The 26224-nt window shown below is 37.8% G+C and overlaps 2 protein-coding genes across 2 annotated transcripts; one reads left to right on the forward strand and one right to left on the reverse strand.

Annotated features, from left to right (window-relative positions):
- Positions 1-45: 45 nt before the first annotated feature.
- Positions 46-7087, reverse strand: rplp0 (ribosomal protein, large, P0). The gene is made up of 8 exons (XM_082171300.1): positions 6990-7087; positions 6224-6334; positions 5831-6006; positions 4659-4746; positions 4430-4576; positions 1861-2046; positions 1476-1616; positions 46-262 (listed from the first exon to the last, which is right to left on the reverse strand). Exons 2-8 carry the CDS (start codon positions 6275-6277, stop codon positions 101-103), a joined length of 954 nt encoding a protein of 317 aa, XP_082027426.1. The 5' UTR covers positions 6278-6334; positions 6990-7087; the 3' UTR covers positions 46-100.
- A 353-nt stretch (positions 7088-7440) lies between these two features.
- dhx33 (DEAH (Asp-Glu-Ala-His) box polypeptide 33) lies at positions 7441-23768 on the forward strand. Its single transcript, XM_082171239.1, has 12 exons — positions 7441-7820; positions 9403-9563; positions 11009-11236; positions 13722-13892; positions 14632-14817; positions 14913-15024; positions 16389-16548; positions 17334-17422; positions 18233-18360; positions 19212-19415; positions 20045-20131; positions 21129-23768. Exons 1-12 carry the CDS (start codon positions 7613-7615, stop codon positions 21435-21437), a joined length of 2043 nt encoding a protein of 680 aa, XP_082027365.1. The 5' UTR covers positions 7441-7612; the 3' UTR covers positions 21438-23768.
- Positions 23769-26224: the final 2456 nt, after the last annotated feature.

Genomic DNA, 26224 nt, shown 5'->3' on the forward strand with positions numbered 1-26224 from the left:
ACACAAAACATGAACACACCAACCCAAAGACACAAGAGTCACAACGGCTGTTTCCAGATGTTTTATTGGTGTTAAACTGACATGATGTTTATTCATGAGTTTAATCGAAGAGGCCGAAGCCCATGTCCTCGTCAGACTCCTCGGACTCCTCCTTGGGCGCCTCCACTTTAGCAGCAGGAGCTGCGGCGGCTTTCTCCACGGCAGCAGAAGCAACAGGAGCTGCAACAGCGAAAGCGGTGGGATCAGCCAGGAAGGCCTTCACCTGCGAGAGAGAAACACACATTACAAATCAATCCCTTATGAGGAGTACTTAAACTCAGAGCCTGATTTCTCCCAAAAAAACAAAACAAAAAAAAAACATCCACATTCAGACCACAATAGCAGACTTCCTGTTGGTTGGTGCAAATGACTGAATTAGAAAGTTGTCCAGCTCAATGAGATCAGAATGTGTACCGAGTTTGGTGACTGTATGAGTAGGGCTGCATGATGTATAGTTTTAGCATTGATATCGTGATGTGCGCATCCGTGTGTCACATCACAGTAGAGGGTTCGTAGTGGAGCCGTATGGACCAGAGAATAAATGCAATTGAGAATACATGCAGCGAAAACAATGTCTGAGACCAAGCGTCCCTGTGAGCCGTGGGATGCAGACACTCAGGGATAGTAGGAAACATGTTGATTTGTGCAGGGGGAACGACAAACAGGCACTGACACAGCCGGTCCGTAACTTATCCTGCACACCCGTATTCATCAGTGCTGTATTAATCACGCTGCTCGAACCACTGTTTAAAATCTATTTCTATTGACTAAAATGTTTGACACTAGATTTTATACAGACTTCAGAAACTCTGAAAACCTGAAGCCTCGTTTATAAAGACGTGCACAAGATGATCCGAAATGTGAATGTACGACAAAACGCTTCCAAAAATGTACCTATAATTTAAGATGTTAAACATTCCTGAATGAATCTCTTTATAAATGGCAGTGAGAGATATTGTTGGATTTGTATTGCTTTGGATTTTATGGATTTGATCTTAAGCTGCAAGGTGACTTTAATCAAACAAAAAGAGAAAACCACTTTTGTAGCTTTAACAAAGATAAAGCATATTAATTATGAATCAATTCATACAGCAAAGACTGTATACATTTGATTAAATGTCTGTACTGGAATAGTTAAATTTACCTGAAAAACAAATAACTTATCGTATTCATCCATGCGTATAATTAGTTTTTCTATGGAGATGCACTACCCTACAAAACTACCACAATCATCCTAGAATGATTTACAAATAGAGCCATTCAAATCATCAGGTGAATTGTTTATATATCATAAGAAATACACCGAAAAGACCGGGACAAAAAGACCTGACGCAGACAGACTCGGGACTGACGGCTTGAGAACGACACGGATCAGCCGTTCTGTAACCTAGCCTGCAGGAGGAGCACATGTGTGGGAATCACAGCAGAAGTCGTACCTTCTCGGCCATGGGGAAGGAGTAGTCAGTCTCCACAGCGACAGCCAGGACCCTCTTGTAAGCATTGATGATGGAGTGAGGGATGGAGGCGAGCGTGGGGTAGCCGATCTGCAGACACACACTGGCGATGTTCCTCACACCCTGAAAGGAAAACAGTGAACCGGTTATAGGCAGTGTTCTCCAAGCCTGAAGGTTAGGGGGGGGCAACCCTATTAAAATAATGTCTGAAACCAAGCGTCCCTGTGAGCCGTGGGATGCAGACACTCAGGGATAGTAGGAAACATGTTGATTTGTGCAGGGGGAACGACAAACAGGCACTGACACAGCCGGTCCGTAACTTATCCTGCATTTTTACACTCAATAGTAGTGGTTTAAGTGCACGAACCTCCAGGAACCTCTGGTGCAGAGCATCTTCAGTGATGTCCAGCACCTCTGGGCTGTAGACGCTGCCGTTATCATACACCTGCTGGATGATCAGCCCGTAAGAGAAGGGCGAGATGTTCAGCATGTTGAGCAGCGTGGCCTCGCTGGCGCCCACCTTGTCTCCAGGTTTGATCAGTTGAACGTCGCTCTGCAGGCGGAACAGGTCCGTTAGTTCATGTGCAGTATTAATAGAAGGAAGTCAGCCTAATATACCAGCTATAGTCAGTTAGTAACGATAAATGAATAAAATAAAAAAAACTCACTGATCTTGACTGAATAACTTTAAGGATTAACCAAATATTTAATGTGCACAAAACTATGCAGCATCTTTCATTTTACATTCAATTAATTGTTAGTACATCTTCCTGAAAAACTTAATGTAGATTTCATTTGCATATTTATTCTGTTGTCTTTGTCCATCATTTTGTTTGACTCGCAGATTAATTGCAAAGTTTAACCATCATAGACTGACAGTTTATCATTTGCATGCGTTTTAAGTCCTGGCGCTTTAATTGCAAGACGACAAACTCGCTGTGTAGTTTGTGTGCGCTGAACCACGTGAAGTTTGTGAACACACTGTTCCGTGCACATGTCCATACACGCACGATTAAGTCAAAATGACCATCTCTGAGTTCTCAAACTCATTTGGTTAGGAGTTATAAACACAGAAAATGGATGTTTCCAGCATTGGACAGTGCATTCGTCTTAAAGTGACAGCAGTCCATTATACCCCCAGCTGTGTCACCAAAGATGATCAGACAAAAAGAGCAAAAACACAGGAATAAATCAAACTAAGTTTCTTTAAAACTGAAGAGAATAAATGCAGCGAATGGAGAATGTCTGAGACCAAGCGTCCCTGTGAGCCGTGGGATGCAGACACTCAGGGATAGTAGGAAACATGTTGATTTGTGCAGGGGGAACGACAAACAGGCACTGACACAGCCGGTCCGTAACTTATCCTGCATATCTGTATTCATCAGTGCTGTATTAATCACGCTGCTCAAACCACTGTTTAAAATCTGCTTAAATTCATATCAATATTAAAGGTGATTTCTCTAAATGGAGATTGCAGATTAGAAACAGCAATTTCTAGTGAATAAAAATGTGTTGTATTAAAGCTATAGTGGAGGATTTTCTTTTTCCGAGTGGATCATCAAGACTATTGGTCCTCCTAATTGTCAATCATTCTGGTGATACGTTTACGCAAGGCCGTCGTACGTGCTCGTCGTAGTTTTCGCTTTCTGCGCTAAAAGCTAAAAGCACCGGTTGGGCTTCCCACTGATGCCTCAGTCGCGAAGTTTCTACTCGACAGGGAAAGTTTGGCATGCTATTTGGAGAAATCCATTTAAAATCACTGCCAGTAAAAGTTAATGTAAGCTATGATTTAATAGGCGTTTAATAGGCGTTCCCTCTCGGGAGCAGGGAGAGTGTTGCGCATGTGCATTTTTTCAAAAAGTGGAGAGGGCGGTTCTTTTCAAAAATTCGGGAAAATCCTCTTTAATTGGAGCTGAAGTTCATGCATTAATGTCCTAATATATACATATATGGGCTGGGGGAATGAACGCAATTAACGCAGCACTTTTTTTTTTTTGCCTCGTTTAAATTATTTCCTGTTGCGGCTGCTATTGAAAAGCCCGAAAATATGCCGTCCCGCCCCTCCGTGTTCGGCGATCAGGTTTCATTCTCGTGCAGCTTTCATGAGCGGGTCTCTTCCACTCTGTGTGTGCGCCGCACTCTCCGTTACGTACTTGTGTGTGTGTGTGTGTGTGTGTGTGTGGGCGTGCTGCGCTCTCTGCTCAATGTTCCGCTCTGTGTTTGCGCTCACGTTCTGCTGTCGTTAACGGCCCAAACGCTCCAATCATGTACCGATCACACACTGGAAAAGCAAAGTCCGCTCAAATAACGTGAAATGTCCCAGTAGTAGACTTCTGTTTGCTGAGCTGGTATAGTCATGCTGGGCAACAATGGTAAAATGACCTGCTCTGATCACATGCTCTGGTAATAATAGCTTTGTAGGACTAGCCTATATTTTATTTTGATTATTAAAAAAAAATTCTGTTAAATTGATTATGTTGATTGATTATTGAAAAAGATTATTATATTGATATATTGATGTTTAATATTATTTTAATATAGGGCTATTTTATGTTCCTTTTTCCGGTGTTGTTTAGTTTAATTAAGTTTAAATATTGAGGATTACAAGCTTGGGGAAATGTAATTAATTGCAATTAATTACAGCAAATTGTACAGTTAATTAAATTTTTTTTATCGATTCCCAGCCCATATACATATAAAAACATTTTTAAATAGAAACCACTATGTTAGTGCACTTACACAAGCAACTGGAAACTAGTTACAAAAAAAACTGGCATGGAGTTTGGGATTTTGGAGAGGGACAAAAGGAAAGAGAAACACTACCCACACAAGAGCTGAAATGGGGTGCGTTTCATTTATAACATCTTTGCAAAATAGAATACAGCACAATGATGATCTCGTTTCCATAATTATTGGAAACCAAAAATCATACTCACCAAGATTTCAATGGTTCCTCTGGAGATCTTGGTGGTGATTCCCAAAGCCTGGAAGAAGGAGGTCTTCTCAGGACCGAGACCGGTGTTCTGAGCCGGAACGGTGACCTCACAGGGGGCGATGGCACCGGCACGGGCAGCAGCGGGCACCTAAGACCAGAGATCACGAGAGTTACACCAGAAGAGACGCATTCAAGCCCTGAACGCCCAGCCGCTCAACAGTCATACTCACTTTGTTTGCCAGCAGCAGATCCCTGACCTCAGGCAGATCCTCCTTAGTGAAGACGAAGCCGACATTCCCACGGATGTGGGGAAGCAGCCTGCAAAAACACAGGAATTATTCATTAAAACCCCATTTAAAACCCCAAATACATGCAGTGAATACAGAATGTCTGAGACCAAGCGTCCCTGTGAGCCGTGGGATGCAGACACTCAGGGATAGTAGGAAACATGTTGATTTGTGCAGGGGGAACGACAAACAGGCACTGACACAGCCGGTCCGTAACTTATCCTGCATATCTGTATTCATCAGTGCTGTATTAATCATGCGCCTCGAACCATGGTTTAAAAACTGCTTAAATTCACATCAATATTAAAGGTGATTTATCTCTAAATAGAGATTGCAGATTATAAACAGCAATTTCTAGTGAATAAAATGTTTGTGACTAGATTTTATACAGACTTCAGAAACTCTGAAAACCTGGAGCCTCATTTATAAAGACGTGCACAAGATGATCCGAAATGTGAACGTGTGACAAAATGTTCTTATGAATGATTTATAAAATGTTGGCATGTACAAAAGTGTTCCTGAATGCATCTCTTTATAAATGGCTGTTTGTTTAGAATAGCTTTTAGTGATATTGTTTGATTTGTATTGCTTTGATCTAATGCTGCAAGGTGACCTTGAGTGCCTTGAAAGCCACCTATAAATAAAGCTATTATTATTAGTTCATCTTATGGTTCAGACTCAACGGGCAAGGAAATCCAAGCACGCTCTCAGTACACATGGCTCGGTTTAATTCCTCAAAAGAACAGGAAAGCAAACGCCTTACAAGGTGCACGTTAAAGGGAAAAACAAAACTTGATGCAAAGAAAAAATAACTGCACACTCTTAAGCACATTTATAACCAACATTTTGTGCCGAAACATTGGCAATAAATGTGATTAAGAGAGTGTGCAGTTATTTTCTCTTTGCATCAGTTTGTTTAACCATCAGGAAAGTTTAGTTGCCTTGTGCATAACATTATAAATCTAGATTTGTTCATCACTTTTGATGGAGGATAAAATCCATGGGATTTAGAGTCAAATCCTGTCCTATGGGTGTTTTATAAATAAGGCCCCACAACTTTAAAAGCCCTTCATTTTTCTACCGTGGATCATCCTTGTGCCCAGACTGACACGCACCTCTCCAGAGCCGGGTTGTTCTCCAGGTGGCCACGGATGGCTTTGCGCATCATGGTGTTTTTGCCCATGAGCACGACGGCCTTGCCCCGCAGGGACAGACGGATGGTCTGCATCTGCTTGGAGCCGACATTGTCTGCGCCCACGATGAAGCACTTCGGGAAGTCATCCAGCAATTGCTGCACACATGGAGAAAGACCATCAGAAACTCAACCCGATGGGGGTCACGATTAAAACATGTCTGAGACCAAGCGTCCCTGTGAGCTGTGGGATGCAAACACTCAGGGATAGTAGGAAACAGTTTTATTTCAGCAGGGGGAACGACCAATCAGCACTGACACAGCTGATCTGTAGATGACCTGCTGTACTTAATGCCATAAAGCACTGATAACTTACGATGATTTTCAGAAAATAGTTGGACTTCCACGTGGCCCTGTCTTCCCTGGGCATCTTTGCAGTGCTTCCAAGGATCGGTGAATAGCCGGTTTAAAGACAAGGTTGAAAAATCTGAGAAACAGTGATTGAAAGACATTTAGACAACCTTGTCTTTGTATAAAGCTTAAGTCCTAAAATACAGCTGGTTAAATCTAAAACCCAAATCAACCCAAAAATCAAAGGTGTTCAACACTTAGAAGCATTAACCTTAAAACATTTTCACAACAATTAAAGCACTATTATTTGATTTATTGGCCTTAATTTACTATAAGAATGTCTGAAACCAAGCGTCCCTGTGAGCTGTGGGATGCAAACACTCAGGGATAGTAGGAAACAGTTTTATTTCAGCAGGGGGAACGACCAATCAGCACTGACACAGCTGATCTGTAGATGACCTGCTGTACTTCATTTTGTGTGTATATAATACATATATATACACACACTACATACATTATATATGCATTATCCACCTCTATAATCGAATCAAGAAACAATCTACAACGAGAAAATAAGTATAAAACGTTTCACATCTCATCTCACGTGGTGCAAAGGCCTAAGCTAACAGGCTAATGCTAACCTTTTCCTCAAACAATTATTATTATACACATATCGAGTAAGAATTACATCTTCTCACGATTCTTAAAACAGTTATGATATATTTACAACTCGTATGGTCACGGGTATGTTTAAAATTAGGAAAGCAGCAGAGGGCCGCACTACACCTCACCTCACTGTAGGGACGCGTGAAAGAAAGAGACCGTTGCGGGAAGCGGAACAATATTAGTACAAGTCGGAGATCCAATCAGAATGTCGTAGGAGAGCGTATCTGTGCGCTGATTGGTCAATACACATGTCTCTCACCCTGCAGCAGCGACGGGCGCTTTCCAAAGCCCATTGAAGTGAGCTAAGAATAAATAAAATTAAAGTTTAAAGAAAATAATTCGATATAAAGTCCAACTCGTTAAAACATGAAAACATATTTCCCTATTTTTTCCCCCATTTAATTTTATTAGCCTGGCATTGCGTACTATGTGTTGGAGCTGAACAGCCTATAAAATGCGGCCTTTTTCTTCAAATAAAGTCATAAAGTATATTTTCTGAATCCTTAACCACATAAGGAGGCACATATCATGTTAAAGAAATATTAAAATGAAAATACTTGTGAGAGATGCGCCATGAGGCGCAGCGACGTCATCAGTGCGCGCCGCCAGCAGAGCCACATGAGCACACGGATGATGTAAACAACTGCAGCGCGAGACTCCTCTGTTGTCCGTCTTTCTTCTTTCTTTCTTTATCAGCCCTTCTCGGTGAGTGAGACGGATTCACAGTGCTGCGCGTCTCCTGCAGATCATGCCCCACGACCCCGACCCTCCTCCGGCGAAGAGATTTAAGCCGGGCTCTCCCTTCTTCCGCCTGGATAAGAAGCCCGGCATGCTGTTGCCCAGAGTGGGACACGCGCCCGTCAGCGTGGACGCGCAGCGGAGACAGTTGCCCATCTACCCGAGCAGAACACAAGTCATCAACCAACTCCGACAACTGCACAATGCTGTGTTCATCGGTAAGACTTCATATGGGTCTGTAAGCTGACAGTATTCTTAAAGTATAGCATGGTTATACCTTGGTACCGTGGTAATGCTATGCATGTTTTGTGTGTATTGTGACAATACACTACTACTTCTTGGACTTTGGGCTGGTAATTTCAAATGGTGAAATTTCACAATTATCGATGCTTCAGCAAAAACTAATAGTAGGTTAAGCAATGTAAGGAAAAGGTCCAGCAATGTAATAGGAACAAAGACTAATTACAAACAAAACCGACAAATAAATACAACAGAACATATATACAATGTTTTTGTACATGTACCATTGTAATACCATGCATTTTGGACATGTACCATGCATTTTGGACATGTACCATGGTAATATCATGCATTTTGGACATTTACCAATGTAAAAGCATGCATTTTGGACATGTACCATAGTAATACCATGCATTTTGTACACGTACCATGGTAATATCATGCATTTTGGACATTTACCATGGTAATACCATGCATTTTGGACATTTACCATGCATTTTGGACATGTACCATAGTAATACCATGCATTTTGTACACGTACCATGGTAATATCATGCATTTTGGACATTTACCATGGTAATACCATGCATTTTGGACATTTACCATGCATTTTGGACATGTACCAATGTAAAAGCATGCATTTTGGACATGTACCATAGTAATACCATGCATTTTGGACATGTACCATAGTAATACCATGCATTTTGTACACGTACCATGGTAATATCATGCATTTTGGACATTTACCAATAAAAAAGCATGCATTTTGGACATGTACCATGGTAATACCATGCATTTTGGATATGTACCAATGTAAAAGCATGCATTTTGGACATTAACCATGGTAACATCATGCATTTTGGACATGTACCATGGTAATACCATGCATTTTGGACATTTACCATGGTAATACCATGCATTTTGGACATGTACCATGGTAATACCATGCATTTTGGATATGTACCAATGTAAAAGCATGCATTTTGGACATGTACCATAGTAATACCATGCATTTTGTACACGTACCATGGTAATATCATGCATTTTGGACATTTACCAATAAAAAAGTATGCATTTTGGACATGTACCATGGTAATACCATGCATTTTGGATATGTACCAATGTAAAAGCATGCATTTTGGACATGTACCATGGTAATACCATGCATTTTGGACACATGAAACAAACTTTGTCTGTAAATAATGCACATATGTTTATGAGATGAGGTACTTCTATTATTTCCATCTCCTGTAGCTTAAACAGTAGAGCAACACCAAAGTCATGGGTTCGATTCTCAGGGAATGCGTGAACAATAAAATAAGTTTTATTTCATTTTTCATACATATAAATAAAATGTAAACCTTCAATGCAGGGTATGTTGCTTTGGATAAAAGCATCTGCCAAATGCAGAAATGTAAACTTCCTAAACCTTACCGGAGCATGTTGGCTTTTTTTTTTATTTAGACGCTTCATGAGTTTTTATTTACTAAAGACCACACTCAATATTTTTTCCAAAATGTGATCCTCACTATTTTAGCACATGATGCTTTCCTATTGCAGGTGAGACGGGCTCAGGTAAAACCACGCAGATACCGCAGTACCTGTATGAGGCGGGCATCGGGCGGCAGGGTGTCATCGCCATCACTCAACCCCGGCGGGTGGCTGCCATATCACTGGCTGGAAGAGTGGCGGAGGAAAAGAGAGTTCAGCTGGGAAAACTGGTGCGTTTTCACTCGTTATTTAATTAAAGCCCACGTTCTCTATTTGCATCATCCTAAATGAAATATGATTGTCATTACACAATTTATTATTGAATAATGACACTATTACACTGGTTGTCAGAAGTATAATAATTAAGATTTTTTTTATGTGTTTGAATGAAGTTTCTTCTGCTCACCAAGGCTGCTTTTTGATTAATGAAAAATACAGTAAAAATTGTGAAATATTATTACAGTTTAAATTAGCTGTTTTCTATGTGAATATATATTAAAGTGTAATTTATTCCTGTGATCAAAGCTGAATTTTCAGCATCATTACTCCAGTCTTCAGTGTCACATGATCCTTCAGAAATCATATGTGACCCTGGACCACAAAATCAGTCACATGGGTCCATTTTTTGACATCATATACAGCATCTGAAATAAATACGTTTTCCATTGATGTATGGTTTGTTAGGATGGGACAATATTTGGTCGAGATACAACTATTTGAAAATCTGGAATCTGAGGGAGCAAAAAAATCGAAACATTGAGAAAATCTCCTTTAAAGTTGTTCATTTATGTTGGCGATTGTGCAGCATTCACTCACACAAATATATGTTTTATATATTTACGGTAGGAAATTTACAAAATATCTTCATGGAACATGATCTTTACTTAATATCCTAATGATTTTTGGCATAAAAGAAAAATTGATACTTCCATAAAATGTATTGTTGGCTATTGCTTGTGCGACATGTGACTGGTTCTGTGGTCCAGGGTCACATATGATGATTTTCTGCTTAAGAAACATTTTTGATTATCATCAATGTTGAAAACAGTTGTGCTGCTCCATATTTCTGTGGAAACCATGATACATTTTATTTTATTTAAAATAAAAAAAATATATAATTTATTACTTTTATTCAAAAAGGATGCATTAAATTGATTAAAGTGATAGTAAAGACATTTATAATATTTAAAAGATTTATATTAAAATAAATGCTGTTCTTTTTGAACTTTCTATTCATCAAAGAATCAAACAGTTTCCACAAAGCTATAAACATATATATGTGTTACCTGAGCATCAAATCATCATATTAGAACGATTTCTGAAGGATCATGTGACACTGAAGACTGGAGTAATGATGCTGAAAATACAGCTTTGATCACAGGAATAAATTACACTTTAATATATTACAATAGACAATTTTACAGTCCAAACGAGACCGCCAGTGTATGTTCTGTAAAGCTACTTATAGCTGAAGTGAACTTATTTCAATTTTGATGAACTTTACACAGTTATTGAACTGAACTAAATCAACACTGAACTGAGTAACGACACGATTGTATTTTTAGAGCTGCTTTATTTGATGAAGCATGTGTTATTTTCCTGTTCATTACTGTAAAGCTGCTCTAGAAATAAAGGTGACTTGACTATTGGCCTCTTCATCACGGTTGTTCCTCAGGTTGGCTACACGGTGCGCTTTGAAGACGTCACGTCGTCGGAGACCAAGCTGAAGTTCATGACGGACGGGATGTTGTTGCGAGAGGCGATCGGGGATCCGCTATTACTGCGCTACACTGTGGTGATCCTGGACGAGGCTCACGAGCGCACCGTACACACTGATGTCCTGTTCGGCGTGGTGAAGGCCGCCCAGCGCAAACGCTCAGAACAGAAGAAAATACCTCTGAAGGTACGAGACAATCGGACCGATTCTTAAAGGGGTCATGACATGGTTTTTGTTTTTGTTTTATTATGTTCCCTTAGGTGCAATTATAGTATCACTATAGTTTTTGGACAAAAAACTTTTACATTTGAGTGATTTATGACCTTTTCCCACCCTGTTTCTCATCCTTGGGGGTGTTTCCCCTTTAAGAGTTCAGTGTTAACGCCCACTGTTATGATTGGCTAACGCCATTGGCTAAAAGTAGTTTTAAGATGAAATACATTACTTACAGTTTGCGGCGTCGTTGTTGGGCCCAGAATAGTCGGCACGGCCTGATCTTTAAAGCTACACTGTGTAATTTTTTAAGTTGATTCTTTGCAAAAAACTCTTTGTTCTTTCAAAATGATATGTGCTCATTAATGTGTAATTACTTCTACCAACTAATCAAGTATTCTCGTAAGCGTAGAATCTGCCATTTAGAATACATACGAGCGAGTCGCTTGAATGGCGGAAGCCATGTTGCGCCTCCATCTTGAAAATACATTAGCCAAAGAGGGACATACCTGGAAATTCAAGCTTCGCCTTTCGCGTTTTGACACTCAGTGGCACCGTGACGAATGCGAGGGGGAGATTACTCACGACTGCCGGCAGATTTGAACTAATACGGCCACCGTAGGAGTTAAAACGCCCTTGGAATGGGAGGGGCTAGAAAGTAATATTCAGTTGGTAGTCATTAGGGGTGCGCCAAAATATCGATATGGCGATATCTCACGATATTTACTCCCGCGATTACCCAGTGATTCCCAGCCCTAGTAGTCATAAACAATTTCACCGCTAGATGGGAGAAAATCCTACACAGTGTAGCTTTAAACAAAGGAAATGTAGGATTTAAATTTGAAAAGCTCTCATGGAATGTTCAGCATTCAAAAAGTAACAGACAGTAATGACATCATGCATTCTAAATTTTGATTGGTCTATCCAGCTTATTCCTGCGCCCCATGACGCTTTGCGCAAATTATGGGTGTAACTTCCGTTAAGCTGTAAACAATCAGTGAAACGCTCGCTCTATGAACGCAATATGTTAAAAAAAGTGTCACAATGAGATGACATTAATCTACTCACCCTTCAACCATCGAACATTAAAAGGAAATTTAAAAGTGTAAAAGCATCAACAAGGTATTTCAACAGACCAAACAACCCCAAAAGCATGAGTCTATGGTTAAATATCACTATAGTAATATCTGTATCATGTAATTTATGTTGCCTTAAAGGTGCATTAAGCAACTTTTCATGTTAAAAATACCCGTTTTCTAACCATACATGCTTAAACAATTGCCTGATGGGCTGAATGAGCCCTTCTCTGATCACTGAGATTGTCTCTATAATCCTGTAAAGTAAAATAAATAAGAGGGATTCGGGCCGGAATTTTAGACTGGGCGTGACGTCATGCGCGTTCACGGCACGCTCACCAGGCTATGTCTGGCAGGTTTGTGTATTCGCCGCCATTCTCCGTAGAAGATGGATTCTAAGAGACCGGCTTGTAGTTCATTTCAAACACCAACGCAAACTCCACGTAAGATAAAAAAAAGAAAACTTTTGTCCGTGAGCGTGCACACTTCTGGCTGCAGTTTCGCTTGCCGCCAGAGGGGGCATAGTTCTGCAAAAACTCAGAGACTTGCGCAATGCACCTTTAATCAAAAATGTTCATTAACTTCAGCATTACGTGATACTATTTCAAAGTGATTTCCGTCATTTTGTCACATTATAAATTGCATTTTCCTGTGAAAACAAACCTGGAACGAGACGTGAGGATTTGAGGAGAATAACGAGAGATTCTTCGTGCGTTCCAGTGAAGTATTAAAGGAATATATCGTAAATTATTTTCGGGAGAACAGACCACAGATGTGCAGCATATGTTCTCCTTTTTCACACTTTTACAGCGGATTGCAAAGGGGAAAAATAAAATAATCATGAGGAAAAGAGAGAGCGACTGAAAAGAGCTCAAGCCATAGATATTCTTGTTATAATGTCACGTTAAAATACCAAGTATAACGTTATTCTCATGATGTCTGAACATTAATCATGAAGGATAATTGACATCTCATCCAGTCAGACTGACGATCAGCTTTATTTGTGGGCAACCTTATGATATGAAATGATTCGTTTGAATGGAAGTTCCCCAAACTGGAAGTGCCTCCCATAATTCAAAACGCAGTAAGATCGTCAGGAATAAGGTCTATAAACACTTCTCAGACTTTCTAATTCTGAAAACAAGCTCCGATAGACGCCAACAGACTAGTTGCAACACACTGATCCGACAAAACCAGACGAAGTGTGTGTTGCCGTCTGTCGATGCGGTGTGAATGGTCCTTAATTGTTTATGTGTAGCATCTTTATTCAGCTTTACACTGCAGATGTGCTGTTGGGTTGTGTGTTGATTCTCATACTCGGCTGACAGAGAACCAGCTCTGTCGTTCTGCAGCGTCAGTGAATGAATGCTGTGTGTCTGCAGGTGTTTGTGATGTCTGCCACCATGGACGTGGATCTGTTCTCTCAGTACTTCAATAAATCACCCGTTCTGTATCTGGAGGGCCGACAGCATCCCATTCAGATCTACTACACCAAACAGCCTCAGTCCGACTATCTCCAGGCAGCGCTCGTCTCCATATTTCAGATTCACCAGGTCAGTCCACATAGCACACACACACACACACACACACACACACACACACACACACACACACACACACACACACACACACACACACACACACACACACAGACACACAGAAGAGGCAAATGTATGATTTGTGTCTCTTATCATCTTGTCCCTGAATTGCTTGCGTTCACAGCAGGTTTTTTAGCTTCTTCAAATGGTTAGTGAGTACAATACAGTTCTGGATACAAACAATAAGTAAAACAATACTTATTTCATAAAAAAAACAAAAAAACTGACACTTAATAAAAAAATAAAAAACATTATATATATTTTTTTTCTTTTTTTGTTTTAAAAGAAATTAAGTGTCATTTCTTAAAGAATGTGTGTATATATATATATATATATATATAATGTTAAAACAGTATTTATTTTCTAAAAAATTAAGAATAAAATTAAGAAAATAAAAAAAAATCTATAAAAATTCTATTTATTCAAAAAAATTATACTTATTTAAAAATATATATAAAATATTTATTTCTTTAAAAAAATTATACTTATTTTCTTTACAAATTCTACTTGTTTTCATTAACAAATAATACTTTTTTATGATAAAACAATATTTATATCTTTTAAAAAAAAGATATTTATTTTCAAATTTTTTACTAAAGTATTAAAAAAAAAAGTTTTTAAATGATAAACTACTTATTTCTTTAAAAAAAGAACAACATTTTTATGTCTTTTAATGCTACTTCTTTTCTTAAAGGAAGCTCCTCCGTCCCATGATATCCTGGTGTTCATGACGGGCCAGGAGGAGATTGAGGCGCTGGCGCGCACCTGTCGGGACATATCGAAACACCTTCCTGAGACCTGTGCACCAATGACAGTCGTCCCCCTGTACGCCTCGCTGCCGCCCACCCAACAGCTCCGGGTCTTTCAGCCCGCGCCAAAGGTCACGACCCCAAACGCCTCGACACACCTGATGCTGAACCTGCACTTCCACTCACATCACTCACTCACACACACTCCTTTCTGTGACCGTTACAGGGATCCAGGAAAGTGATTCTCTCCACAAACATCGCCGAAACGTCCATCACCATCTCCGGCATCAAATACGTCATAGACACGGGGATGGTGAAGGCCAAACGCTACAATCCAGGTGAAACTCTCAAGCCTCCTCTCTGAAGTCCTTGCACACTGAGTCCGAAATTACGTTACGTCAATCATGTTTGCTTTCACACTGCCTTCGAAACTGTGGTTCGTCATTCAAAAATTTGGATCGGGTTCGATTTTCTGCATTTTCCGCATCCGTAGCATGAGAGAGGTGTTTTGACACTTCAGAGCCACTGAATAACGAATACGAAAAAACACACATGAAAATTTCGGACTCAGTGTGCGAGGACATTAAAGGGTTCATTAAAAATACTTGGTAAATGGTAAAACTTTATTTTCTTTAAAAAAAGATATATAATAAAAAAATAAAAAAAATAACACAATATTTATGTCTTTAAAAAAGTTATAATTATTTTCTTTTTTCTTTTTTTAAATACTTATTTTCTTTAAAAAATTATACTTTTTTTTTTTTTTTTATTCTTATTTTCTTTAAAAAAAACTTAACTTTGTCTTTTAATGTTACTTCTTTCCTTAAAGGAAGCTCCTCCGTCCCATGATATTTTTATTGGTTTTGGTTCGTTCACCCAAAAATGAAAATTCTGTCAGGAATTACTCTCCCTCATGTTGTTCAACCCCGTAAGACTTTCGTTCATTTTCGGAACACAAATTAAGATATTTTTGATTAAATCTGAGAGCTGGCTCACTCCTCCATAGACTTCTCTGTTATTGAAACTTGCGGCCCAGAAAGTTAGTGAAGACAATGTTTAAAATAGTGCAAGTGGCTCAACCTTAAGTTTATCAAGCGACGAGAATACTTTTTGTATGCAAAAACTTTGTTGTACTTTGGTGGACACATGGCCTAACAGCGCAACGTCAGAACGGAGGCTCACTACTGGCCGATGCTGGTCATGTGTGTGATGCTGGCCAATAGTGAGCCTCCGTTCTGACGTACAACCCAGAAGCGCTGCGCTGTTACACTACATGAACTCACTCAGAGAAACACACAGAAGAAAATGAAAAGTTGAATAAAGTCATTATTTTTGTTTGTTTTTTGCGCACAAAAAGTATTCTCGTCACTTGATAACCTTAAGGTTGAGCCACTGTAGTCACTTGCACTATTTTAATGATATCTTTAGTAACTTTTCTGGGATGGCAGATGAAATTACCTATCAGTCTATGGAGGAGTGAGACAGCTCTCAGATTTAATCAAAAATATCTTAATTTGTGTTCTGAAGATGAACGAGAGTCTTACGGGGTTGAACAACATGAGGGAGAGTCATTACTGACAGAATCTTCATGTTTGGCTGAACTAACCCTTTAAGTCCAAGGCTTTCCTGTTGAGGAGTGATGCTGATGTCCTGGTGTTTGTGTGATCAGATGTTAAATAACACATTAACTGTACTGACTCAGAGAGTGGTCTGGAGGTGCTGGCGGTGCAGCGAGTGTCTAAAGCCCAGGCGTGGCAGCGGGCCGGTCGAGCCGGGAGAGAAGAGGCCGGGTCATGTTACCGTCTCTACACTGAAGACGAGTTCGACAACCTCGCCAACATGACCGTGCCTGAGATACAGAGGTACAGTGCCCTGGCATCACCTGCTGATTCCTAAAGCTGGAGTTGTGTTGTGGTGATATAACAGACATTATCTGACAGGATTTATTGCCGTTCACACAGGACATGTTCTTGCATTTCATTCGCACATTTTTTTGAAAAAAGATTGAAGCCTTTGGGTACCGAGTTTCATTTCCCTGTTGGACCGAATCAATGATGCTTATTTTTCTAAAAACAAAAAACTTTTCTTTTTTTAAAATTATACTTATTTTCATAGAACAATTTACTTAATTTCTTTCAAAAAACAACTTATTTTCTTTGAAGATGCTTATTTTCTGAAATGATACTTATTTTCCTAAAAACCAAAAACTAAAAACTTTTTTTTTAAATGATTATACTTATTTTCTTACAACAATTTACTTATTTTCTTTAAAAAAACAACTTATTTTCTTTGAAGATGCTTATTTTCTTTAAAAAATCTATACATATACTTTTTAAATTTTTTCTTTTTTATTTAGGAAAAAATACGTATTTTCATTAAAAATAATAATTCTTTATTTAAAAATGATACTTTTTTCTTAGAAAAAAATATTGTTATTTTCTTTAAAGAAGATCCTTAATTTCTTAAATGTAACTCATTTTCCTAAATATACTACAATCATTTTTTTAAATACAATGATACTTATTTTCTTTAATGAAGCTATATATTTTTTTTCAAATGATACTTATTTTCTTTAGTAATACAAATTTTCCTAAAAAGCAATACTTTTTTAAAATTTTATTTTTATTATTCTTATTTGACTCTGTAGGTGTAATCTGGCCAGTGTCGTTCTGCAGCTGCTCGCTCTGGGAGTTCCTGATGTTCTCAACTTTGACTTCATGTCTAAACCGTCACCTGGTATGAACTCTACAACATATTATTCCAGACACTGCAATAATGATTTTCTTTATCTCGTTTCCGGAAGAAATATCTAAACATTCTTGAATCAAGATACATTTACTTGAAGTAAAATTGCTTCAGATATTAATTCTTGTTTTCTGAAACATTGATCAGAATGAAGTGAGTTTAAAATAGGAAAAAGAAAATCTGCCAATGAAGTTAAAAAAATATATTGTTTTCCATTTGAATTAAGATTATTTTTCTGACCCACTGGCAGATTTTTGTTCTTGTTTTAAGCATAAACTCACTTCATTTTGATCAATGCTTTACAAAACAAGACTTAATATAATTTGCTTATCAAATAAACATCTTATTCTTAATGTAATGTCATGTACTGGAAAACAAAACAATAATTTATCAAAACATTCACATGTTTACAGTTCTCTGATTTTCATTAATGACTTTCAGGTGAACAAATAAAATATTTAAATTTTTTAGTAATTGCTTGATTTTAGATTTGTTTTTATTTTACAATTATTTATATAAATTTTCCCTTTTTTAATTTTAATTTTATGTTTTTTAGCTTTTCCTCAACTCACAAACCCTAGTTTGCTGTAATATATGACCTTCACCAGGTTGTTGCTATTATAAGAACCGCAACAACAACAGAAAACGACACAAATGTTCAATAATTAATAGTTATGTTCACTAATAATGATGATAATCACTATAAACAATTTTTTTTCAATGGTTGCTTCAATAATACAATCAGCTTTCATGTGCAATTTGTTATGTTAAAGATATTTCCCCTGTGCGTGGTGTGTGCAGAGTCGATGCGGACGGCTGTGGATCAGCTCTCTATCCTCGGGGCCGTCGAGAGGAAAGATGACCAGGTGTCATTAACGCCCATGGGCAAGAAAATGGCCTGTTTCCCTCTAGAGCCTCGCTTCTCCAAAGTAGGAAATACTCATTCACTTGTTGTTAGATAATGCAGAGTGATTTTGTTGTTTTTGTCTCTTTTTTTTTTATTTCTTTTTTAGTCTGTCTAAATAGTTTTAAATATATATTTTTTTATATTTCTTTATATATCACTTTTATACTTTTGCCCTCTTGTTGGTCTGATTCTATTGCTCTCCTCATTTGGATAAAGCATCTGCTAAATTATTAAATGTAAAAGTAAAATGTATAAACATATATACAGCCATAATCAGGGTTTGAAATGAACACCCAACGCTGTCAAATCACGAGCCAATTTGGCGTTACATATTATGTTTACTCACTTTGCTGGGAAGTTCATGTAAGACAAATCTGCTCATATCTGGCTTACTTGAACACACTCGTCACTGCACAACAAATAACGGCGCTTGTTCACTTGCATTGAAGCAATAGCGAAGATTAGAAAGCATTTGGTTAACAGAAAAGACATTGATATTTTACAACATCCTACATGTTCTTTGTACTGTATTAATCTGTCCACCTAAACACATTTTTGGTAAAAAAAGATGAGAATGAATGAGGAGGGAGGAGATGCTGGAGGACAGGATTTTGTTTGAATAAGAAATTAATGTATGTGTATGACAGTGTAATATCTCTCTCTCTCGCTCTCTCTTCCTCTATATCTATCTATCTATCTATCTATTATATATATATATAAGCTGTTAATCTGGTTAATTTCTTCTTTTTTTGGCTAGTAGAAGTTCTGAATGGCCGGTAACTTAAAAATGTAGTAGATAAATTGGCCGGTGGTTGAAAAAGTTAGTTTCAAACCCTGGACATAATTCTCTCTTGTCCTCCTCTGTTTGCATAGACTCTCCTGATCTCTCCTGAGTTCTGCTGCACTGAGGAGGTTCTGACCATCATCTCTCTCCTCTCCGTCGACTCGGTCCTCTACAACCCCCCCGCTCGCAGAGACGACGTCCTCGCCGCGCGCAAGAAGTTCATCTCCAGCGAGGGCGACCACATGACGCTCCTCAACATCTACAGGGCCTTTAGGAAAGTCAGCGGTAACAAGGTACAGAAATAAGTCACTTTCTGGCCAATCATTTCACTTGGTAATGTCCTCAGGATCTGTTTCCTTTATACTAGCGATACCCACGTCATGATTCGATACATATCACGATACTGAACTCACGATATGATATTATTGCGATACTCCAAGACATATGATAAATGGTTAACAGAAAATAAACTGTTGATTAAAATGCTAAATTTGATATTACATTGTGTGTGTAAATGAATAGTCTTGGACTTTGTGCTGAAACCCAATACAGGACAATAGAGACACCAGAATAACAATATTCATGATTCTGAAGCTGAAAACAGAATTATTTTAGGCGCTTGATGCTTGATCTCTGTCACTGACTCGATATTGTTACACCCCTACTTTATACACTTCCTCATTTGAAAGAACAAAAACACAATGCATTAAGAGCTGATGATTAGGGTATAAAGTTTTACTCAAAGGGTATATAAATGTATGAACAGGATCATTTTAGTAAATTTAGGTATTATTATGTCTTGAATTTGTATTGATCGTAATAAAATGCATTGCATGTGAGTTAGCATGTGAATGTCCACGCTGCTCTATCTCTGCGTCAGGAAATATCTTGATGTTGTGTTTATTCTCCTGCTTTACTCCAGGAGTGGTGTCGAGAGAACTTCGTGAACAGCAGGAACATGGGGCTGGTGCTGGAGGTTCGTTCGCAGCTGAGAGACATCTGCATCAAGGTAGAGATACACACACAAACGCAAACTGTGTTTTAGAACTATCTATCTATCTATCCATCTATCTATCTATCTATCTATCTATCTATCTATCTCGTTCTATCTATCTATCTCGTTCTATCTATCTCGTTCTCTCTATCTCGTTCTATCTATCTATCTCGTTCTATCTATCTATATCGTTCTATCTATCTCGTTCTCTCTATCTATCTCGTTCTCTCTATCTATCTCGTTCTCTCTATCTCGTTCTATCTCGTTCTATCTATCTATCTCGTTCTATCTATCTATCTCGTTCTATCTATCTATCTCGTTCTATCTATCTATCTCGTTCTATCTATCTATCTCGTTCTATCGATCTATCTCGTTCTATCTCGTTCTATCTATCTCATTCTATCTATCTATCTCGTTCTATCTATCTCATTCTATCTATCTATCTCGTTCTATCTATCTCGTTCTATCTATCTATCTCGTTCTATCTATCTATCTCGTTCTATCTATCTCGTTCTATCTATCTATCTCGTTCTATCTATCTATCTCGTTCTATCTATCTATATCGTTCTATCTATCTATATCGTTCTATCTATCTCGTTCTATCTATCTATATCGTTCTATCTATCTCGTTCTCTCTATCTATCTCGTTCTCTCTATCTATCTCGTTCTCTCTATCTATCTCGTTCTATCTATCTATCTCGTTCTATCTATCTATCTCGTTCTATCTATCTCGTTCCATCTATCTCGTTCTATCTATCTATCTCGTTCTATCTATCTCGTGTTCTCTCTCTCTCTCTCTCTCTCTCTCTCTCTCTCTCTCTCTCTCTCTCGTTCTCTCTCTCTCTCTCTCTCTCTCTCTCTCTCATTCTCTCTCTCTCTCTCTCATTCTCTCTCTCTCTCTCTCGTTCTCTCTCTCTCTCTCTCTCTCTCTCTCTCTCTCTCTCTCTCTCTCTCTCTCTCTCTCTCTGATGCGTGTCCATGCAGTAAGTCCCTGTGATCTTCTGTTCCTCAGTTGAACATGAAGCTGGAATCGTCTCTATCAGACCTGGCTAACGTGCGGCGCTGCCTAGCTCACGGTTTGTTCATGAACGCTGCAGAACTGCACCTGGACGGCAGCTACGTGGCTCTCGACACCCATCAGACGGTGTCCATCCATCCCTCATCGGTCCTGTTCCAGGCCAAACCGGCCTACGTGGTGTTCAACGAGCTCCTGCACACGTCTCGCTGCTACATGCGGGATCTGTGCCTGGTGGATGCCGATTGGCTGCATGAAGCCGCGCCCGAGTATTTCCGCCGCAAGCTGCGCGCAACAAAGAGTTAGCGTCCGCTAAACGTCCAGTTCGTTGTTCCTGAAGACTGCATGGTAGGAGGAACACAGAGAAGAGTTTTTCACAATATGCATTTTGTCGACACGTCCACTCTAGCGCTGTTGCTGCACATGAACTGTTTGGATGCTACGCTTATTTCTGGGATTTGAACTGCTACGCTGATATGCAACACGTTAGGCAGTGTTTTCCAAAGAGTTTGATTAATCGAGTGCTTTGTTAACTGGAATTTTTCTAGAAGTGAATGAATGAGTCCTTTATACTTGCTCTAAATCTAAAGATGTCATGCTTGTTTCTACAGTTCTTTTACAAACCGCTGAAGAGCTCTGCCTCTGATTGTGTGAAATTCAGGTTTGCTTCATCTGGAATGTTTGCATGTGTCTTTTGTTCTCACGCGTTAGTCAAGGTCACACAACTTGATTTTAGATCGATATGGATTTATTTAAAGGTTTTAAAAAGAGAGACTAAAACACATATTTGGGAATGAAGCTGAAAATCGATTGAAGATTCGCATTCTGATGTTCCGTGTCTTATTTCACCTCAAAATTCAGAAGTGATAAAAAAATATATGTATTTTGCAAAAAGATTTTAGGCTGGGTTACTATAGTTAACTAAAATTAAAACCATAAAAAATGATTACTTGAAATAAAGTGAACGTTAACTAAAATCAAATAAATATCTCATTTTATCTTGGCTAGTTGTCAAAGAAATATTTCTCATTTTTATTTTAGTTTACCTTCATGTACTAAATCTGAAATATAAAAACTATATAGTCATATTTTAAAAACAAACTAATAAAAATGACAAAAACACAACAAAATTACTAAAACATTTACTCAAATTAAAATGGACACATGAAAATGCAAACATAATTATTTCAAAAACTATGATAACAGCTAAAAAAGGATTATGATTTTTTCATATTGTGACATTATTTCCATGACAATTAAACAATTTTCCTCCAGATTCAGATTTTTTTTAAAGCAATAAACTGTAATACAGTGCTTTATCATTGTGTGTGGGTGTGTGTGTGTGTGTATTGTCATTAAAATAACCTTAAAGGTACCAAATGGATATATATATATATATATATGCAGTACAGGCCAAAAGTTTGGAAACATTACTATTTTTAATGTTTTTGAAAGAAGTTTCTTCTGCTCATCAAGCCTGCATTAATTTGATCAAAAATACAGAAAAAAAAAAAAAAGTAATATTGTGATATATTGTTTCAATTTAAAATTATTGGGTTTCAATTCATTATACTTTAAATGATCATTTATTTCTGTGATGCAAAGCTGAATTTTCAGGATCATTACTCCAGTCTATCACATGATCCTTTAGAAATCATTCTAATATTCTGATTTATTATGAGTGTTGGACACAGTTCTGCTGCCTAATATATTTGATGAATAAAAGGTTAAAAAGAACTGCATTTATTCAAAAAATAATAATATTTTCTAATAATATAAATCATCTTTACTATCACTTTTTATCAATTTAACACATCCTTGCTGAATAAAAGTATTGATTTATTTCAAAAAAAGAAAGGAAAAAAATTACTGACCCCAAATTACTGACCAGTCGTGTATATTGTTGTTACAAAAGATTTCTATTTTTAAAACATTTGCTTTTTTATTCTTTTATTTTTTTACTTTTTATTCATCAAAGTATCCTAAAGTATCACAGGTTATGAAAAAATATTAAGCAGCAGAACTGTTTCCAACTTTGATAATGAATCATCATATTAGAATGATTTCTAAAGGATCATGTGATAGACTGGAGTAATGATCCTGAAAATTCAGCTTTGCATCACAGAAATAAATGATAATTTAAAGTATAATAAATTGAAAACCAATGATTTTAAATTATAATATTATATCACAATATTACATTTTTTTTCTGTATTTTTGATCAAATAAATGCAGGCTTGATGAGCAGAAGAAACTTCTTTCAAAAACATTAAAAATAGTAATGTGTCCAAACTTTTGGCCTGTACTGTATATATATATATATTCTGACTGTGCTTAATTGAGGTTTTTGTTAGGTAGAATTGAATGCACAAATCACAGAATATTTGAATTCACATAAACCCTGAAATAGTTTAGTTTTGCTCTATAAATGCAGCATGTGTAATGTTGCTGTTCAGTTCCGGTGCCAATTTTAGAACCAGTTCTGGATGAAATGGAATTCTGGATCGGATCAATTTGGAAATTCGTGAGAGAAAAACATTAGTTGATTTGCAGTATATTACCCATATCAATGTAATGCATGCCACTTTGTAATATGGGGGAATAAAAGGCATATCACATGCACATCAGTTTAACAAATACTTCATTGTTTGCTTCACTTTGCAACTCAAATCGAACCCATGTGTATCGTTAGATAAATGTATATGACCATGTATGTATGCGGTGCATGAAATCAGATGGATGAAATGTGATCACTCAGGTTTTTATGGCACACACGATGTACCAGTGCACATGATTGGTATTAGTATACAAGAATTTTTCCTCAGACTTTCACTTAAACTAAAGCATGGGCAGAGAGAGCTAACGAACTTTTGTTTGTGAATGCAACGGATGTCCACAATCTTAATAATAAAAAAAGGTTAAGAATGTTAGGAATGTTTTATCTCATCTCATCTTTATTGAATTCTTATCAAGATGAATGAAAATGTGTATCTTTAATTAGATGCTCTGACAAAATGTTGAGGTCTGAAACAAGGTATTCATTTGTAAGAATAAAAATCTAAAGAGAGTAATCCCTGACACTTTGTTTAGACTAAAAGGTTTCAACTAAGAAAAGCAAGAGTATCTCAGCAAAAATTATCAAGATTTTCAAACAGGATCATGGTCACGTGAGCGTTATTTACACACTTGAAAGGTCACTGGTCTCACGGTTTGGGTGGGTAGAGATAAATAGTTGTGACTATTTTTAGTTATGGCTGTTCATATTAGAAGCCACAGAACTCAAAGTAACTCGAGTAAGTTAAACGTATCTTCTCTGTAATATCAGATGTTGTAGCTCAAATAAAATTGCAGTTGTGTTTTGATTTCCCACATTAAAGGGGTGGTATACCGCCCTTTTCACAAGATATAAAATAAGTCTCTGATGTCCCCAGAGTGTGTGTGTGAAGTTTTAGCTCAACATTCCCCACAGATATTTTTATATTCATGGGTTTCATCAGGTCCCTTTCCACAGGTGTATAAAATCAAGCACCTAGATTATGAATGCAGACTGCATTGTGCTTGATTAATACACCTGTGGAAAGGGACCGGATGAAATCCATGAATAAGCATGTTAAAATTGTCACTTTTTGAGGGTGAGCAAAAACGCACCGTTTTGTGTCTGTTCCTTTAAATGCAAATGAGCTGCTGCTCCCGGCACAGGGGGCGGAGCTTCAAGAGCTCGTGTCATTTTACCTCACACACACATGCACTGAAAATTTCCAACACTTTTAGTTTTAGCCTTTTATGTTCAAACCGGAGTCAGACAATGATGGAGAGACTCAAGAAGTGACAACATGTAGAGCAACAGGACATTTCTGAATGGTTAGTTGATGAATTTATGCAGCTTATGTGTAGTTATCTTCTAGTCATTGATTAGCATATTCTGTTTTGATAATCTATAAATCGTGTTCAGGGGGCGGGGTTTATGTAAATTCTAGGGTTGGTGATGTCACTAACCCGGGAGGAATGTGGTGTAGTCTCGTTTGTTGTAGTCCTTAAAAAGCGATTTCCCTTTCCAAATATCTCCCTTTGCTTTGAACTTTGAGCGTTGTAACTTTGCAGATGTTGTTTATGCTCAAACAGCAACATTACACACTAACTAAAGCTAGACAAGTGAAATCATAATCAACCACCCCTTTAAACTTTTTTTTTGTTTTTCAAAATTGAAGTAATGAAACAATACTTCCGTTTTCGTCTTTCCCTGATCCACTTTAGTAAGTCTATTATAAATGTTTATGTTTTAGACGTGATGGGATGGTTTTCGCGGGAAATCGCGTACCTCACTCGCCCTCGTGTCTCGTCATATCCGTGAATGGAGTAGAGTTGCTCCGGCTGCTTTGAAGCGTGTCTGATTTAAAATTTGGTAAAAGCTAAACAGAGATGATGGTGTTTTTATTACTCAACAGGTGGTGTTTACTGAACGGATACATTCCCGTATTAGTCCAGGCGTTTTAGGAAAAATGGTGAACAAATTGCAACAGAATCAACTCAACTGATTTTGTATCCTCCATATGTCCTGAGTAAGGGAAAAAAGCCCAGAAGAATCCCATTATGGGAAAGTTCCGAAAAAGACCCACATATATCCAAAAAAGCCCCGAAGAATCCCATTAGGGGAAAGTTTTGAAAAAGACCCACATATAGCCTATTCATACGCCTATTCATTATTTTTCTCACATGAATAGGGTAAAAAAATGTAACCTTTAGATATCACCATGAAAAAAACTGAGTTGATTACATATATCAAGACAAACAAAAAATGTATTACAAGTTTTTTTTTTTATTGTTTGTTAACATGGACAAACGGTGCATAATCTAATTACAGATGTGCTAATTTGCATAAATGCCACAACAGATCTAAACATTGGGTATAGCCAGGAGAACATGTCTTGTTGAATCTTGTTGACATATAACAGTAAAATACTTAATGTTAAGGTCTGAATGTAACAGATTTAGGCTACCCATGAGCATTAATACACAGAGGCAGGAAGAAGTACTTTAGAAACCAGCCTTTATTAATTATTTTTGCAGAGATGGGGTTTGGGGCTGGGTCTGTG

Source organism: Leuciscus leuciscus, assembly GCF_965113295.1.
Source record: "Leuciscus leuciscus genome assembly, chromosome: 5".
Classification (NCBI taxonomy): Eukaryota; Metazoa; Chordata; class Actinopteri; order Cypriniformes; family Leuciscidae; genus Leuciscus; species Leuciscus leuciscus.